The 20,208-nt window shown below is 34.3% G+C and overlaps 2 protein-coding genes across 2 annotated transcripts; one reads left to right on the top strand and one right to left on the bottom strand.

Moving 5' to 3' along the window:
- The first annotated feature begins 10,342 nt into the window (after positions 1 to 10,342).
- LOC8277833 (T-complex protein 1 subunit delta) lies at positions 10,343 to 12,528 on the top strand. Its single transcript, XM_002520362.4, has one exon. It carries the CDS (start codon positions 10,526 to 10,528, stop codon positions 12,125 to 12,127), a length of 1,602 nt encoding a protein of 533 aa, XP_002520408.2. The 5' UTR covers positions 10,343 to 10,525; the 3' UTR covers positions 12,128 to 12,528.
- A 2,858-nt stretch (positions 12,529 to 15,386) lies between these two features.
- Positions 15,387 to 17,970, bottom strand: LOC8277834 (WAT1-related protein At3g18200). The gene is given in 7 exon segments (XM_015719982.3): positions 15,387 to 15,501; positions 15,824 to 15,975; positions 16,095 to 16,253; positions 16,720 to 16,951; positions 17,341 to 17,457; positions 17,545 to 17,603; positions 17,776 to 17,970. Coding segments are annotated over 7 exon segments (1,029 nt in total).
- Positions 17,971 to 20,208: the final 2,238 nt, after the last annotated feature.

Here is a 20,208-nt window from a genome sequence, read left to right as displayed (position 1 = left end):
AAAGAAATCCCAATGGATTTAATCAATCTAGCTAAACATGTTCATGTTTAAAACAACTAGGAAATCAATTACAATGGAAGAATAATGAAAACGAAACATGTACACCCTTTTCTCTCGAATTGGATGAACAACTCCAAATCTAGATCTGCACTATGATTAATCACCCCAATTGCCTCTTGAATTGCTCCACTACTGTTTTGCACTTGGAACTTTGCAATTCTAGGATTCTTCCTCTCTGCAACTCTCTTCCGAACTCAGCACTATGCAAAAACCGAACCAGCTGTCAAGGCTCTCTCTCACTCCTTGCTTAGCTAACCCTAAAAAAACAGTTTTCCTTATATAATTATCTCAGCACGGCCGTGGTCAAGGCCGACCACGTCTTTGGTAGAATCGAGCCGTCTTGAACATTCGAATCTCAACAATTAGGGTTTCTTCATGGCCATGCCCCTGCTGGTGCTGAGCCACCACGGGCCATGCTGGAGGCCGTGGTGGCTACGGAAACCATGCCCAAAGTGCCATGTTTTGAAAACCAAAAGCTCATGGTTGGTCACGGCTAGAGTCCAGGCCGTGGTGATCAGCACGGCCTTGACCTAGGCCGTGCTCAATGTATGCACTACGAGCTCTTATCCGATCTTGATGAATTCCCTTTTGTTTTCGCATGTATTGATCTATAATTGCTCAAACACTGATGATGGTCCTATAAATTCTCCTGAAATGCAAAAGAACACAAAACACAGGTGATCTTGGAATGAAAGCACAATAATTGCTAAGAAAATACGCAATAATATGCAAGCAAATATGTGTAAAACTATGCATATCAATTACTAACAATCAAATGAAGATAATAAGTTATCAATAAAGAATTCATTTCCCAATGTAATATATCATGTGACCTTATCCTAATGATTTTTAATATGCTTTAACATGAAAATCCTTGGCCAAGGTTGTTTGAATAAAGATTATGAAAAGTGTTTCATAGATCTTATTCAAGATGTTATATGCAATTATCAAGAACAAATACGATTGATTCAATTATAGAGTTATCACTTGCATCCATGACTCTATGAATCAATTGGGATAACAATACAATTGAATTACATTGTGAGATAGTTCAGTGAAAAGGTTGATTAAAGAACTTTAATCCTTCCTCACATTTGGTTGGTCATGATACATCGCTAGATGCTAATCTTGATCTATGAAATATGAATTAAGTTAATTAGAGAATTAACATTGAATTAAAAGGGTTTAATTCATAGTTCATAATTGATTGCCAACATGCTAGGAACCGTTTGGTCATACAAAAATGGGCTTAAAGTTGATAATAAAATGAGGCTTAAGATTGGGCTTAAGCTTATATACATTCGGTTTAATTAAAAGTTAATTGGTTTAATACATATCGGGCTATGATATTCGGCTATAAGGGCCCTATAACTATGCTTATGTATTAATTAAGTTAATTTAGTCTTAATAAGTCCAATTAAGGCCCGACTTAAGAGTACGTAAGGCCTTACTTATTATAAGACTAGGTTAAATCCCATGTATATATATGGAGTATGATAGGCGACTAGGGTTAATGAAGGATGCCATAAACACTTAATTAATTAGATTAATTAAGATTTAATCTAGCTTGGAACTAGCATTCATTCCTTATCATCTCCACTCTCTCTTATGAATGATTGTTCATAGGAGATTTCAACTTTGAAGCTTATGTGGATTACCATTAGAGGCTAGTCATTTGAGTAGCTTTAAAGTGCATCAATCATCCTTGAAGAATCAAGAATCAGTAAAGCAAGAAGCACTCTTTGGAATAGGCAACACACACCCTTTGTAAGCCTTCTCCATCTTTTGCTTGTTTTTGTATTTTATGACTATTTAAATTAATGAGATCCTTGATGGAAATTAAAAAAAATTAAATTGCTTTTGTTGCACCTTTTCTTATGTTTTAATTTCAATTTCCAACAGTCCCTACTCACTTTCTCGTCCATTACAAGTATTAACTTCTCGGATACGCCTATGCCCTTTGACGACGATATCCATGACTAGAGGTTTGATGCTCGGGTCTACGCGGAAGAACACCTGCTGCCTGGTCTACTAGAGCATCCCTCTCCACTACCTCGCTTTTCCTAGAAGGTAGATCAAATGGCTCGAGCATTCTTGGTCTACTTGTTTAGGACCATATTATTTTGCAATTCAAGGAACTTGTTAAACCTTTACTACTTAGCCCCTTGAGAAACTTGAACCAGGTCTCCTCATACAATTGGTGGTCTACCGCACTGGCCCACTTGTACCAACTGCTGGATAGCATGGTCCACTGAAGCAAGAGGCTCTATGGTTTCTGGCATGCCATACACATTCCCTTGTTATGCATTCACATTCCCTATGTTGTATATTATTTGCTAATTATTTGAATATAGATGTGGACCTTGGAGCTCGACCTACTGGTAGGCACTCAGCCTATCAATACTTTACAAGCCTTTTTTCACTTGCTCGTCCATCTACACCGCATGTGGATCAACCCCTGACCTTAGATCAGGTAGTAGAGGAAAATATGTTAGTTCGGTTTATAAATTTAAAGTTTAAATACTTAACCTTCGTGTCTTTCATATTCATGTTGACTAGCTCAGGGATCGATGTAGCTCGGACCCCTACATGCTATCTGACGCTGACATCGAGCGCAAGAGTACTCCTTGTAGGACCTGCTTACCGAGTATGGTATTTAGGCGGGCGGATCTATGGCTGGGAGAGAGGACCTAGTCTCCTACGGGTTCTTAAGTCTGTCCATGTTCTGGACAACGGAGTTGGCTAATGAGGACCTAGAGGAGTGTCTTGAGGGTTATGATGACCTCGAGGAGCTTACCATCAAGCCGAGGAGGACTGACTACATGTCCTTCATGACTCAACTATTAGGGTCTATGCCCCTAGACAAAAGCACCATTGCTCATGTACTTTCTTACCATTCCTCATTTTTACTTGATTACTATCATATGGCAGTCTAAATCAAATAGCATTATTGAAGCTGCAAAAGCACCCTGACGCTTTTTGTAAAGTCACTTGGAAGCCTCCTAGTTAAACATTGTATATGTGGCAGTCAAAGAATCTTCTCCCTATCAAGCGCAAGGGCTCCTCCCATTGAAGAGAAAGATAGAATATAGCAGAGAGTAGCGCGAGCTCAAGCATAGTCGTGCTTCTAAGCATGCTTCAAGCAACAGTGAGGTTATTCTCAAGCGCAGGGATGATATTCATATTAAATGCTAAGTCAGGACCATTGTACCGTCATCCCATAAAGCTTTGCCATGTGTTAAGAGCCTTTGGAGTTCCAACAACTATAATCAGAAAGCGTGGGGGTGCTTTCAAATTGTAAAGGCACTTTTCTGGTAGAAAGTTACTTTTGCCAAAATCATCTTTACTATGCATTTTTAATGAAGTATGGGCTACCTATAACATCTCTAAAAGGTAGGTATGTGTACAAATATCCCTCTTAAAGACTTAGACAATAGTTGTTCAGTTTCTTAAGTGCCCAAACTCTTCCAAAGTGATTTCTCATCTTTCTACATTAAATTCTCTTTGTATATGTTTAAGTGTGACCATACTTGTAAAGGTTTGAGTGTTAGTCTTAAGCACTTAGGAAAGGGTTTCAAAGTTAGCCTAGGAAGACAAGTTCTTATAAGGTTTGGTATGAGCCTAAAACACTAAGTTTAGGGGTGAGCTTGGGAAAAGTTTAAGTGTGAACTTGGGAACACTTGGGTTTAATCTTGCACCCGCAAAGGATCATTAATAGTGAAATACCCAATTATAGGTTGGGGATTAGATGTATCGTTCTTTAATACCTGGACCATTATAAATATTTATTTTAATTTTCTTTCTCTTCTATCTAATCTCTTGATTGAGTTTTTAATTTCCCATTAACCTTCCACACACCAATTCAATCCCCCTTCTTGGTGCATCAAGGGACAATAGGCAAGTTGATGCTCATCAGTGGTAGATCGAGACTCTAATGCTTAAGTTGTCTACTCTCTAAACCCAAGGCCTAAAGGCCGATTCTGATGAAAGGATGGACGAATCGGCAAAGGGCCCCAACAACTTCCCTTGACTAGATTAGCTGCTTTATATTTTTTAGGACACTGCTTGTACTGAATGCTCTATTACTCTTTATAACTTTTTATGACATTATTTTTGACATTTTGGAATAACTTTTGATGCATGTTTCAATTGCCCAAATCAATTTTACAAATGTACCATGCTCATAATGTTAGAAACACAGAAAATACATCAGAACTCAAAAATCAAAGTTGCACACCTCACAGCTGGTCAGTTATGGAGTTGAGCTAATAAGCTCTATGCACAACTGATCGACTCTACAGTTGCAGAGTCTAATTCTACCTCTGATTTTGGCCCTATAAATAATAGATGCATCCCTAGCTTTCCCAAACGTGATTCCCCCTCTTCTTAGCTCGAAAAGAATGACTTAAAGAAGCACTAAAGCCCTCAAAACCCTAACCGGCGATGAATATATCAAACTTGGGAAATTTCCCCTTTCCTCCTTTAAGGGCTTTCTACACACCATACTTGCCTATAGATTCCTCTATTCAGCTATTAACTTTTAGTGTCTAAAAGATGACATCTTCTACTTCAATGGCCAAGAATTATACCCAATGATTGAAGAATTCATTGCCATCCTTAGAGGTCCCAATCATTCTACTCGTCCAATTGCCTTACCAAGATTGGATGATCCTTTTCCTAGCACACTGGTAAAGCTGTTCAACATGCCTTCAACTTAGGTACCTTCATATTTTGTTGGTGATTACCTTAGCTTCTCTAATTTCCTATTGTGATAAGAAGGAGAGAGGAATTCCTATCTAGGTTAGTGTCAGCACCCATTTTTTGGATCTAGATGTTGGGCCAATTATGGAAAACCTAATAATGAAAGTTACTATCTTTCTTGAAATTTTGCAAGTTCAAGGACTAGAATGCAAAAGTATCTAAACTTTTTACTCTCAAAAGACAATCGGCTCCGCATAGAACTGAATCGACTCTATACAAAGCCGATCTGTTTAGCATAATGCCAAATCAACTCTACACAGTCTAATTGGCTTTTTTCTAAACATGACACCATTTTATGCGTATTTTGACTTTAAAATGTCAAAGATTAATAAAAAAGAAGATTTTAGAAAAAATTAATGATAATTGATATATTTTATTTTTTAAAAGTATTTATTTATTGGATATTAATAATTAAGAATTAATAAAGGAAATCTTTTTTTTTTAAGTTCAAAATGTATATTAACTTATCTATCTTCCTTATGGGTTTCCTAAAAAACCTACCTCTATAAATATATCATTAAGTCCTAATTATAGGGTTAGCAATTCTTAGCCAGAGTTATTAGCTACTGTTATTAAAAAACCCTACCTCTATAAATATATCATTAAGTCCTAATGCTAGGGTTAGAAATTCATGGCTAGAGTTATTAGCTACTATTATTTAAAAACCCTACCTCTCTAAATATATCATTAAGTCCTAATTCTAAGGTTAGCAATTCTTGGCTGGAGTTATTAGCTACTATTATTAAAAAACCCTACGTTCACAAAAAAATAGAAAGTTTTTCGGTAACTAGGAATTAAGTCACTAAGAAAGAACTTAGATTAGGATAGTTTCCTTCTTGAAAGGCAGAAGATTTTCTCAATCCTAGATAATACTAGATTCTCATCCAACCTTCAATTTAACCACCTCATCATCTTCAGAGACTCGCAAATCAACAATCTATAGTGACAATCTGAGGGTTCCCTAAAATCTAGCATCATCAACGTCTCTTTCTTCTTTACTGGTTCTTTTATTTTTATGATTCTAGAAACATGTTAGGATTGACTTCAAATGCTTTAAATGCCTTATGCGATTAAATTTAGAATTTTTAATAGTTTTATATGCTTCTGTGATGTTTATGCATACTAGGTTTTAAACCTGATAACATGATTTGTGTAGGGTTTCAAATCTGATAACATGTTTTTATTGAGTTTTGAACCTGATCTGTTAAATGGTTAGGGTAACATATTAGATATGGCTTTTCTTTAATAATTATGTGATTGTATGACGTCTTTAAGGTTAGATGTTCAAAATCTAGAGCCTGCCATGTGAAGTTATATTTTTTATTTGTTTGTCTTTTTTGTGTTTATATTATTTTTGTGTGTTTTGTTCTATTTTAATTTGTTTATGCCTTATATTTCATGTTTTAGAGTTTTTAATTGTTTTTACCTTTTGTGCAAATAAAATTGGCTTCTAGGCAAGGGAGGATAAAAAAATTGTAGAACCGACCATAATCAAGCTCTAGAGTCGATCGGCTGTGACCTAGATCGATTGACTCCACCATTTGTGCCCTAAATTCAGATTTTTATGCATTTTAGTCTATTTTGTATCTTGTAACTTTGTTTCATGCATTTTTTCTTTATTAGTTAATTAATGTTGACCTAAGGTGCAATTTATCTTTATTTTGATCTTAACAACCAAATTGAACATCACTAACATCATAACTGAGTGTCTATATGACAAAGCACCAAAGGAACCAAGCTTAGACTAAATATTCTTGAGCCTTGAAGTAAGTCTTATAAAAAGACCCCAAAAACGTGAGGGCGCTTCCAAGGCGCTGGGGCTTCTTTCACATGACCAAAAGTTTTCAAGACATTGAAAAGTCCATCTGACAGCAAGCCAATTTCCTCATGACACTTAGCAGTTAAAGTTTTAAAGCTTCAAGAAGCGCAATGGTGCTTCAAAAGCGCGAGGGCACCTCACATTAGGACTTGAGACAAAAACTAGCAGAAGATAGCATGATGAGAAGCACGAGAGCACTTCTGAACGTGGACAAGGCAAGCGCGAGGGCGCTATTGTGGTGCGGGGATGGTTTTCATAATTAATACAATGTCAGTAACCATTAAGATATCAGTCACCCTATTAGTGCCATGTGGTTGGAGCCCCAATGTCTCTTTTCAGAAAGCGTGAGCGTGCTTGGAAAGCGCAGGGGCACTTTCCATTACTTTAGGCAATTTTTACCAAGTCATCAAATCTTGCAATTAAAGAGTTTTGGTCTTATTATAACATCTCTAAGGGTTGGTATGTGTATAAATACCCCTTTTAAGGACTCTATAACTAAGTGTGTGAATTAGATATATCAAAAATCTTGTAAATTTATTTCTCAACTTTCTACACTCAATTTCTTACTTTGTAAAGTGTATCAAGTTGAAACTCTTTATTCAACTAAACCTCTAAAAGGTTGTTGTGTGAACCTAAGTATTAAAACACAAGAAATTAGTTGTTGAGTAACCATTAATACTTAAGGGTTAAGAGACTTGGTGAGAGATTGATTCACTAAGGGAAGAGGTTTAGTGTGAGCCTTGAAACCAAGTTGTTGAGTGAACTTGTAAAACTCAAAGGTTATAATCTTAGTGATTATAGTGGAATACTCAAGTGTGATCTTAAGGAGTGGATGTAGGGAGGAGTGTTCTCGAACCACTAAAAACCCTTGTGTCATCTTTCTAACCTTTACTCTCTTTATATTATCTTTAATCTCTTATGTCTTTACCAAAAATCATTAACTTTCGCAATTTGAGGTCACCAATTTAACCTCCTTTCTTGATTCCAAGGGACAATAATTAAGAACATAGAAAAAGCCCACTAAGTCTATATAAATTTTAGTTTAAGCCCAATTTACCATCCTTTAATCTAATGGACTATAATTTTCATTCTAGGTCCAATATTAAAGCCTAATGTCTATGTATCAGTTGTATTAAACAATCAGATATCCAGGTATTTGACATACATTTAAAATAAAAGCAAAATAATAAAAAAATTAATTCTAACTATTACAATCCTTCTACAACTAATAAACTTAAGAAAAATGACTAATCTAGGTCAAAATTGGCAAAAATTAGGAAAAGAGCTTAAGAGTGCATAAATTAGGGCAATTTGGGATGAACAGCTGATTGATGACATCACAGAGCCGAATCGGCACTGCACAGAGTCCATCAGCTATAGGGCTTCGTAATGATCGGTTTTGCATCTTTTCTTCGATCCTCTTACCCCGAAGCCAATTTCACATCACAAAAGACAAAAAAATCGATTAAAACTCAAAAAATGAAGCAAAAATCATAACAAAACAAATCAAAATAAGAAAGAATACATAAAAATAATAAAAATCCTAGAAAAAGAAAACTGACAGAAGGTAAATAAAACTTCACATGGCAGATTCTAGATTTCAATCATGCAGCTTAAAAATTCAATACGACCACATAATCAAATATAAATCTAACATATCACCCTAATTATTCCAATCATCAAATTCAAAAACCCAATAGAAACTATATTATAGATTCAAAATCTAACATGTTCATATTATCATATTCAAAATCCAGCATATCAGAAACATGTTGATTAAAAAAAAAAACTAAATCTAATCAAGTAAATCATACAAAGTAATTAAAAATAATCCTAATCATATTTCTAAAGAAATTATAAAGTAAAAAAATCCATATGGGATAAGAGATGCTGATGATGTTGGATTTGGGAAAACCCTCAGATTGTCATCATAGAGTATTGATCTGTGAGTCTTTGGAGATGATGAGGTAGTTAAGTCAAAGATCATATAAGAATCCAATATTTTTTTTAACTTGAGAAAAACTTTTTTTGTTCAAGAAGAAAACTTTCCTAACCCTGAGTTCTTTCTTAGTGGCTTCTCTCTTTGTTTTCTAAAACTCTCTATTTAATTAACTAATGTAGCTCTAGTAATTAATATGGGGCTAGCCCTAGACCTAAAACTTAACGATATATTTATAGCCTTAGGATTTTTTAAGAAACCTTAGATGTATTAGATTAATATCAATAATTAATTAAATCTCTTGATTCCATTAGATATTTAGTTAAATGAATTTTCATTTAAAATCCAATTAAATTCAAATAATTATTAAAAAATCTCATAATTATCACTAAATATTCTTTCTATGACCTTTTTATTAATTTTGACATTTTTAAGTCAAAATATACGTAAAAGGGCGTCAAAATTAGAAAATAAGCCAATCGGCACTGTGTAGAGCTAATTTAATTCTTTGCTAAGTTAATCGGCTAGATGCACAGCCGATTCGGCTGTACGTAGAGCCGATTAGCTTAGGGATAAAAAAAGTACTGGAAAAGTTTACATTTTAGTCTCTAAACTTGTAAAAACTGTCATTTCATCTTTCAAACTTATTTTCTTCCTACCAATGGAGTGCAAATTAATTCTAAAAAAATAATTTTGGTTCAATTATTTTCAACCCTAATTGAGATTCGCCCGTCCTTAATCTCTCAAGACTTGAGAAAGGCAGTAACTTTCATGATCAGATTTTTCATAATTTCCTCGAAATCTAAATCTGAAAAATGGATGTCGACATATATTATATAACGAACAAGCATCATGCACGCCTAAAATAGACCCTTAGGAGCAAATAAAAAAAGAAATAGACTTATCTTTTAAGAGAACAATCATCCTATATTAGAGAAGAAAGAGTTCAAAGAGAACTATGAGGTTTCTGCCTCAACAGACGATGGATCTAAGAAACACTTCTCAATGTATATCCGTTCAAAAGGAAACAATAGTACAAAAATTAGCAACATGCGGACCTATAAGAGAGATAGAAAACAGTTAGAACTAACAAAACATGTGGTGCAACTTCATTTAAGCCATTCGCATTAGCACCAAAACATCGATCATCTTCATCATATAATCATCTCCACCTTTTGAGTCAAAATCTTCAGTGACAGAATCAAAAACCTTATAGAAAGGGAGAAGGCGAAGGAGTGACGACAAATTGTGTTGTAAAGAGAAGTAAAAAATTAATTTAGGGTCTATGAAAGTTAGAAGTCTTATGGGTGTGCAATTCCAAAAATATCTAGTAAGGAACACTGTTGTCTTGAGCGTGGAAGGGTGATGAGGAATGGCATCTAAATGATGTCATTTTGGCTGCGGGTGAGAAGCAAGAGAAGGCTAGAAAAGTATTTAGTAGTACATGAAATGACAAATTTGCCCTCCAAATTGATTTTCTAGCACTATTCATCCACAAGAGCTGTATTGTATTAGTATTGATTAATGTTTATTAATTTTAATTTTAATTTAAAAGTAGATTTAAGTTCGATTTTAGCCCTCGATTTGGGGCACTATTTGGCTTGTATTTATCATTTAGGCATTCGGGTTCTTACTGTTTCTTGTACACCTCATTTTTTAGAAGAGTCAAATTAAACCCATATCTAAAGGAGAAAAGGGCCAAATTGAAACTTGCTGTAAAGTTCGAAGCCCAAATTGCATCTTATTCCTTACCCTTATACAGACTGCAGTCACTGAACTTAACCCTCTCCATATCTCTGGACTCTTCATTCCCAATAGGTTTTTCTTTACTACTTCTCACACCATTCCAGCGCCCTTTTTCTTTTTCTTCCACTCCTTCCCAACTCTCTCAACCGTTTCCTCTTTAATACATCTCTCTCTCTCTGTTTTTAGGGTTAGGGTTTCTAATGGCGGCACCCACAGTCTCTCTTCCCAGATCTTCCAAAACAGAATCCTATGTTGACAACAAGCGCAAGGAAGACATCCGCCACGCTAACATCGTGGCCGCTAGAGCAGTAGCCGACGCTGTTCGCACCAGCCTCGGCCCTAGAGGAATGGACAAGATGATTTCCACTGCCAGCGGTGAGGTTATCATCACCAATGACGGTGCTACAATTCTTAACAAAATGGAGGTCCTTCAGCCTGCTGCTAAAATGCTCGTTGAGCTCTCCAAATCGCAGGACGCTGCGGCTGGGGATGGTACCACTACTGTTGTTGTCATTGCTGGTGCGCTTTTGAAACAATGCTTGTCTCTTTTATCTAGTGGTATCCACCCCACGGTAATCTCTGATTCTCTCCACAAAGCTTCTATTAAAGCTGTTGATGTGTTGACTGCTATGGCTGTACCTGTTGAATTATCTGATCGTGACTCCTTAATTAAATCTGCTAGCACTTCTTTAAATAGTAAAGTAGTGAGTCAGTATTCTACCCTTCTCGCTCCATTGGCTGTGGATGCAGTTCTTTCTGTTGTTGATCCTGCTAAGCCTGATTTGGTTGATCTTAGGGATATTAAGATTGTGAAGAAGCTAGGTGGAACTGTTGATGACACTGAAATGGTTAGAGGTTTGGTTTTTGATAAGAAAGTTAGTCATACGGCTGGTGGGCCTACAAGAGTTGAGAATGCAAAGATTGCTGTGATTCAGTTCCAGATTTCACCTCCTAAGACTGATATAGAGCAGAGCATTGTGGTTTCTGATTATACCCAGATGGATAGAATTTTGAAGGAAGAGAGAAATTACATCTTGGGTATGATTAAGAAGATTAAGGCAACTGGATGCAATGTCTTATTGATTCAAAAGAGCATTTTGAGAGATGCAGTGACTGATTTGTCTCTCCATTATTTGGCAAAAGCTAAAATTTTGGTCGTTAAGGATGTGGAGAGAGATGAGATTGAGTTCATTACTAAGACTCTGAATTGCTTACCCATTGCAAATATTGAACATTTTAAAGAGGAGAAGCTGGGATATGCAGACCTTGTTGAGGAGATTTCACTTGGAGATGGCAAGATTGTTAAGATTACTGGGATTAAGAATATGGGAAGGACCACAACGGTGCTTGTGCGTGGTTCGAATCAATTGGTTCTTGATGAGGCTGAGCGAAGCTTGCATGATGCATTGTGTGTGGTTAGGTGTCTTGTGAACAAGCGATTTTTAATTGCTGGAGGAGGGGCTCCAGAGATTGAGCTCTCAAGGCAGCTTGGAGCTTGGGCAAAGGTGCTACATGGTATGGAAGGATACTGTGTGAGGTCCTTTGCAGAGGCACTTGAAGTGATTCCATATACTTTGGCCGAGAATGCAGGCTTGAACCCAATTGCTATTGTAACTGAGCTGAGGAATAGGCATGCTCAAGGTGAGATCAATGCTGGCATCAATGTCAGGAAGGGACAAATTACAAATATCCTGGAGGAGAATGTGGTGCAGCCTTTGCTTGTGAGCACAAGTGCAATAACTCTGGCTACTGAGTGTGTCCGGATGATTTTGAAGATTGATGACATTGTTACTGTCAGGTAATTTCAATTGGAGATGAAATATGTTTGGTTAGGTAAGCTTTGTGCTGTCATAACTGGAATGAATAGTTTTAGCCTTTTAGTATTGGCTTATCGCTGAAGAATTTTAGACTTGTGAGGTGCCCTTATTGCTAAACGTTTGGTTTGTATTTGAATTTTATGCCATTTTTGTTTGGAGGTATTCTAGGTTCTTTCCTTTCTATTATATTCTATCATCTTAGAGATGGCATTCTCGATTTATAACTCATTGTGTTCTTGTGTCATCTGCTGTCTTGTTAAAAGACAATTTGGAACTATTTTAGTGTTCTGTATCCACTTAAAGATAGTTCTTTGAGTAGCTCTGCGAATTATACCAGTGCAAATTATGCTTTTAATGAGGAAATGCTTTATATATTTACTTATTTATTTATTCTATTTTTTATGCATTACATGACTACTTTGGATTGATTTATCTAGCAAGATGATGAGTTTCAAACATATGGGCAAAGGTCTTCTAATCCAGTATTGTGGTTGATGTTCTCCATTGAACAACAATATTATTCTTCTTCTTGTCGATATTCTTCTCACTGAATAGTATATATTGGATTATCATATGTGCAATGAAAGGTTATTAATAACATTTATGTCCAAATTTGTTTGTTAGTCAACTTGCAATTGTTCATATTTTTGAAAATTTGAATCTAGAGTTTCATTGTTCTGATGTTAGTTATCCATGTCATGATGGCTTTGCCATTTTCAAGCTTTTAACAGTTTGACTGAACTTTTAGTCCTGTTTAAATATTTTATAACATTAGGATCTTGAAATCTGATCTAAGGCATTCAAATCTTTGACTCGATGGGGTTCTTTTGCCAGTTATGTTTCATGTTAGGTGTTGATAGATCTAATAAGTGTGATCATTTGCTAGTTTGGGCTAAATGCTATCTGTTATTGGACCTGGCATAATGAAGGATTGTACAAGTGGCTTTTGCCTCTCTTGGCACCTGGTAAATGGGGCCTCCTGTTATTTGGTAGGTTGGTGAATTCCAACTCTTTTAATCTAATCTTAGGGTTGTGATAGTAAGCAAAGCAGCTTAATCATTAATTTTATAATAGAAACCTGTAAACTAGCCATACGAGTAATTTGTTTGGTTTAGTTTTTGTGGATGCACTTTCCTGAGATAAGTGATATCAATTTTGACTTTTGGAGAATAGATTGTTGGACTTGATCATTTTCATATTTGTTCATATGTTGAAGCTGGGCTTTTGATTTATCTTCTGTTTTGGTTTGTCGGAGGCAGTACGCCAATTTGTATACTCGGTTTCTTGCTCTCCTTATTTTGCACACGGAAGCTGTCTTTTCCACTTTTTTTCTTTCTGCATTTGAATCATTCTTCTCTGCTATGGCGATAATTTTATCCTTCTACTGTGCTAGGGTGTTCTAGGTTGATTGATTGAATGTCTAAGGTGAAAACTGAGCTAGCTCATATCTGGTCCAGTTCATTTGTAAGCTTGTGAGCTATCTCGTAAATAGATTTCCAATAATTAGAAATTGAATTTAGGATTATATATTTTAATTATTTTATACAAAGTACGAGTGAATCTTATCTGTCTACTAAAATAAAAATCACAAAGAATTTTTTTTTTTTTTTTGTCTTGTAAATTATGCTACTAGAATAATACTTGGAAATCATATATGTAATAATAAAAAAGTAGTTATTACTTAGGATGTTAATCCAAAAATAATTTTTTTAGTGTTTGATAATCTCATGAATGATTTAATTTAAAATTTAAATTTATTGAAAAGACTTTGCCTTGATCTGATCTTATTTAAACTTGTGGTTTATATATGAACACGGTGGTGTTTATAGCTCAGGTAATTACCTGAACTTGAGCCTGTATTTAGAGCTTATATAACAAACCAGCCCCCCTGAACTATCCTAAACTTGGTTGTATCCATGCTGGAGATGGTCTTTATTGTATTTGTCATATTTTCGTTGAGAATTCAGTTTCTTTAGCTTTCCTGATAATTAGTGGTTATGATAATCAGTTGGTCACGAGTTTGTGGTCTTAACTATTTAGTGTAAATATGGAATAGTGATGATAATGATAGAACATCGTTGTATTCAAGGGACTGGTTTAGTGGGACTATGGAATAGTAATGAGAATGATCCAACTTTTGTGGTATTCAAGGGGACTATTTGATAGTGATGATAATGATATAACTTCACGGTATTTAAGTGGATTATGTGATAGTAGTGATATTGAAGAATTACCTAGTCTGATTTGCTTGAAAAGGTGATTGGATTTTGGGATAGGGATCACTCTGCTTTAAAACATTATCTTAATTTATGTCTAAGGGGGGTTTGAGCTGATAATGCAGCCAACAATCTCTAGGATATCAACTTTAATGACATTAGAAAAACAAGAAGCTCCAAGGAGGCAAATTTGGTAGCAAAATTGAATTCAGGCCTGCCCTAAGGGAGAAAGTTTCCAGATCTGGTTATTTTCCTTGATCTTCTCAAGCAGATGTTGATCTAATTCAGCTCTGGAATCACTAGCATCAAATCTCAACCAAACTTCTTCAAAGATTTACTGAATCTGCATTGTTAAAGTCCTGCTTTTTCTTGCTATTCCTGCTAGTAATTCTCATTTACAATCCCTAGTTGTTGTGGGGAATTCCGACTCTTGTCTAGTTTTCAAACCATTCCAATACAGGTCTTGTATTGTCTAAAATGCTAATCCTATAGGTTTTGCTTCAATGTAAACCACTGAACTATTACGCACTAAGATTAGTGAAAAGAATAGGGCCTCTTTAATGGCAAGTGCTTGTTTGTCGCAGCCTCTGGGTCATTCCTAATGTGCAAGTACAGATGATTCATTGTATGCTGCTATGAGCATCATATGCTGATCTTTAGTGCATTCCTTGTTGGATGATATTTATTGTTGCCACTTATAGATTGAGGTTGTAAAACAATGAGGGTTGATGTGTTGGTTAACAATGAGCACACCATGAATGTTATATTTTATATTTTTATCTTGCATACCAAAGTAGAAGATGTATACAAATTTCTGAAGCCTCAGTTCTACCAATTTGTCATTGGATTGGGCTTCTCATCCTATTCGAATAGAGAAAAAAAAAAAAAAAACTTGTAGATGTATATGTTGAGGTAGGCCTCTGGGAGGACCAGAAGCAAAGTTGAGTTTGAAGTGTAGTAGGTGTATATGTGGAAACTGAGTCCAATATCATGGTATGTCAGACCTTTCTTCGACTCTAGTATCAGTTTCAAGAAGTTCTTGTCAAAGTTTCTGGCTTCTCATCAGTTTCCACCCTTTTCTCTTCACTTTTCCCCCACAGGACAGAATATAGTCCGAGCATAATCAGAATTGCACCAATTATCCTGCAATACTAGCTGAATTAATTAACAACAAATTGTGGTTTCAATAGCTGTCAGTTATGTTTCAACTCAACTCTTCCTATTTCATCGTACTTCAATTGAATTTTTTTGCTGCGCCTGGCGTATGGCGCATGAGTGACACATATGGAGTAGTTTTAAAATTACAAATGTGGTATTTTTTTCAGTGCCCAAGTATAAAACACTCAAGATATGTGTCGCCTTGTGTGCAATATATTAGGAGCAGCTTAGCATTATCTATGCTTAGTTCAATATTGTTTTGGGAATAAAACATTTTGATCTCTGTATAAGTTGAATTTGTACGTACCGTCCAAAGTATAGTTGATCTCCAAGAATCAGAGAAGCCATTATAGCAACTAAAAGAGTCTGCATGGGCTGGAAAATGGCAACAAACACAGGACCCCCTTTGTGGATGCACCATGTTTGAAGAGAAAAGATGATACTAGAGGCCACAATTCCCTTCATTACAAAAGGCGAAACAACTATTTCTTAATCAGAAAAGGCAAAGGAATAGCAACAAATTCCAGTTTTTCATGAACAAAGGAAATGCAATCAAGAGATAACTGTGAGTAGATTACAGCATATAAGATGGTGAAAAGCTCTTCTCCTGATTGGATTTTCCAATTAGTGAGATCAGTTTCTACAAATGCTGCTATGCCCAAAAACTGAACCAATCCAAAGAAGCACGTAAAAGAAGTGACTGTGAGTTTAGCTGGATACTTCTTCAGAATTGGAGCCTGCAAAATTTTGATAGTTTTATTGTTAGACGAGATGTAATCTCGTTAAGAGTTTTTTGTAGAACTCGGCAATCTGTATTAGTAATTTGGAAGTTGCTATATGTATATATGGGCGTGATGCAAACCACCAAGCAGTAGTCTGGTAACTAGGGTCCTTTTTCTTTTTAAATCAATGGTGCCTAGGGTCCTTGAAGTCCCCCTTCCCAAAATCTAGGCTTTTTCTAATATGCATTTGTATATTTTATACCTATTAGATTATAGCCATTAAATTTCTAATTTTTAATCCTTCATCATTAAAATGTGTTACCTCTACTTACTAAATAGATAACAAAAATGAGAGAAAGTGAGAGGGACTTATTATAACTTAGCAAGTTAAAAATGATCTTTTGTTCATTCCCTTAGAATGTTACAGGTGTAAAATACATGAGGTGCAGCTAGAAATAGTTTTAAAAAATGGATGTGATACCTGAAGGACGATCCAATCGGCCCATGACAAGCAGTGTCCAAACAAGTATATACAACCCCATGTCCAGTTCTGCACTTTCTCTGAATACATTTCTTCGATTGTATTATCTCGTGTTTAGTGCAGAAGAGGAGGGCCTTTGTAGAGCGTAATTACAGTAGCACCCCCTACGCTTACAATGGTTCCTACAATTTTGGCTAACCCATCTCTCCTTGCAACATTGACTCATTCAAGTCTGAGAAACAGAAAGAAATGCAACTAATTGTTAATTACGTTCGGATTTGAACTTGAAATCTCAAAACTCTCGAGTCACTCCAATACCCAGTTAGCCGTGGCTCATCAAGAACAACTAAAATCATTACATTCACTTGTAGCATACTTCTAATAGATATTTTTTTTAACAGAGCATACTTCTAATGATTCTAAGAGCAAAAAGAAAAAAAACAATGATATCCGAATCTATTTTTACTTCAAGGGTAAGATGAAACCATTTTAGGAGGAAATACGATAGTTTAAATCTTATTAATATTAAATTCCTTCTCAATGCTACCGGTATCATGCCAATTAATATAAGCCCTTTTCTCGAGAAAAGATAGTATAATATTATTATATATGATATTTTACCCTAAAGCAGAAGCCATGATGAAAGTAACTGCAGGAACTGAGTTTTGCATTGCTGGAGCAAAAGTAGGAGATGCATAATACAGTCCCAGGAGATAAAATCCTTGATTTGCCGTGATTCTGATGTAACAAAAGAGAGGATAAAAATTAGCCATAAAAGAGTAATGAAAGCATCAGAATGTTCATTATTGTAATTTTCCTACTTACCCTAGTAATGCTAGGAGGAAGAACTGGACCAGCAGACCTAGAGTAAGAGGGGGCCTTTCCTTTCTGAAAATATACAAGACACAAGAATGGTGAATAGAGTTACTCTGGTGCCTGTGAAGTATATAAAAGGAATGCACTCCTTCGACAATAAGATAAGACCCCATTAGTTTAAAGGACTGACAGGATATCAAAGTGAAAATAGAGAAAATGAAACAGAGACTGAAGACTCACTTTCTCTAAGAAATAAGCAATAGGACCCAACAAAAGCAGTGCAATGATGTTTCTATAAACTGGATAAACAATCTTGCTAACACCAATGTTTAGTGCAACTCTTGACACAATGTGAAACCCCGAATAGCATAACTGTAATGAAAACAATGCTAGAAGAAGTCTCATTCTGTCAGAGAAAATTCTATGATTGGCCATATTGCTCGTCTCCTGTATTATTGTTGTTATCTTTTGAGTAAAATACTACAGCTACACTCTCAAAAGACCTACTTATATAGTCATTCTGGTTGATGAGATGATAATAATATTTGTAATTGTTGAGGCATGAAACTCTAAGCTCTGATTCTATAGTTTCCGGGCTTGGTTATATGCATTAATCTTGAGTGGCTAATAATACATGCACCTGTATTTTTTTATTGATCTTTTAATTTTATTGAGGAGACAATACTGAAGTAGAGCATGCTGGCCAGGTAGTTAGTTCTTGGACAACCTGATTTTCAATCATTAGGAACACAAATAATTTCACTAAATTTATATGTTTCTAAAGGGGAAGTTTGTCTTTCCTGTACATAATATTAGCTGGATGATGGATTTGTTTAATATATTGTGGGATTCGACTTTGGTAACATAGAATCCTAAAAAAGAAATTGCAATATCTCCAAATTAGTTTATAACAGGATTATCATGTTAAAAATCGAGTGGATCAGTTTTTGATGCTTTCATATCATTGTAAATTTCTTGTTCCAGCACCGCTTTAAATGAATTATTTGAAATCGTGTGGTAGTTTCTTTGATACTGTTGTAACTGATACCACTGTAAATATTCTGACTAAAACTTCTTGAAATAGAAAATGAGAAAAATGAAACATTTAAGTTAACAAATTTATATTACATGGTGCGAGATACATGTTAGCATTGTTCTATAATTTCAGCCACAACTAGACTCTTGAAATTTTAAGTAAATTGAACAAAAAATGACATTTCATTAACATAATTTTTCTTTTTAAAAATTTACAGAGATCAATGGGCTATAGACTACATATAGTCATTTTCTTTTATTGCTATAAAAATAAATTGATCACCAAGCCTATATTGTAAATATGCACTTGTGAATAATCCAGCCAAAGTAATGGAAATTAGACTTAACACGATTCCAAATAGAAAAACTTCATTTCAATTTATTTGAAGAAAGAGGGGGGTGGGGTGGGAGGGGAAGAAATGTAATATCTATCATTAAATATTAATCTATTTCGCCCATAAATCTTAATAAGCAAAATCTTAATAAGAAAAATCTCAATGAACAAGAATTCAAAATTAATACGGTAAAGAACTAGAGAATAGATGGAATATTGCCGAAAAGTTTATTTTTCTTTTTATAAATTATTTTATAAATTTCTCATTCAATTGATTTCAAATAAGTCTTACTCAGATCAATAAGTAGAACTGAGGTTATAGTTAAAGTTACTAGTACAAAATCGAAATAACTAGTTATAGTATGTATAGAGAGACTAAATAAACCTTTTTGTATATATACTTATAAAGCAAAAGCACTTTCCTAAGTTCGATTTTTTGAAAGATTAAAAATACAAAGATAAATAAAAATATCAATTGAAAGAAAAAAGTTCAATTAAGCACTTTTTATTTATTTTTATTTATCAATCATTATCATTATAGATTATAGACAACAATAAAAAAATATAGTGATGTGATATAGGTAGAGAAAGAAATCAATTTATTATATATGACATCCGCTTATATTCTCTTGATTCTGAATCGAGAGATTCTTCAGAGAATTATAGAATAAATATAAAACTATTATTACATTAATTAAATATTAATTTAATTTATTAAATAATTAAATAAATATTAATAAATAAATAAAAATAAAAATATTAATAATATTTTAATATTTAATAATATTAAAATAATATTAAATAATAATATTAAAATAAAAATATTAATAATATTAATAAAAATTAATTAAAAAATATTGTATAACTTCATTCAAAAAACTTTCTTAGAATCACTACGGAAATTACTACAAAATAAAAAAAATTGGAACATTATTTCTATTTTGATAGTTTCTTTTAGTTTATTTAGTCTATTTATTTAGTATTTGTATATTTGTATCGAATTTGTATCTTTTCTACATTTTAAAATGAAAACGACCCTCTATTTTTCTTTAGAATACCTTTTCCTTTTTACTTTTTTTTTATTATTTTATTATTTTTATTTTAAATATGAATTTAACTTATTAGATTTATTAGTTTATTCATTCACATAATATCTCCAATCCAATACAATAAAATAAGAAGAGAAAAGGTATTGTACGATTAGATCACCCAAAAAAGAAAATCTTCCAACAAAAAACTCTTCTTCTATAACCACAAGAGTTTTTTATTTCATATCTAATTGAATTGCAGAAATATAATAATCT

The sequence above is a fragment of the Ricinus communis genome, chromosome 8, assembly GCF_019578655.1.
Source record: "Ricinus communis isolate WT05 ecotype wild-type chromosome 8, ASM1957865v1, whole genome shotgun sequence".
NCBI lineage: Eukaryota > Viridiplantae > Streptophyta > Magnoliopsida > Malpighiales > Euphorbiaceae > Ricinus > Ricinus communis.
This window is presented reverse-complemented; position numbering and strand designations above follow the sequence as displayed.

Coding starts and splice junctions, on each gene's coding strand:
- LOC8277833 (XM_002520362.4), top strand. CDS start 10,526: ATGGCGGCACCCACAGTCTCTCTTCCCAGATCTTCCAAAACAGAATCC.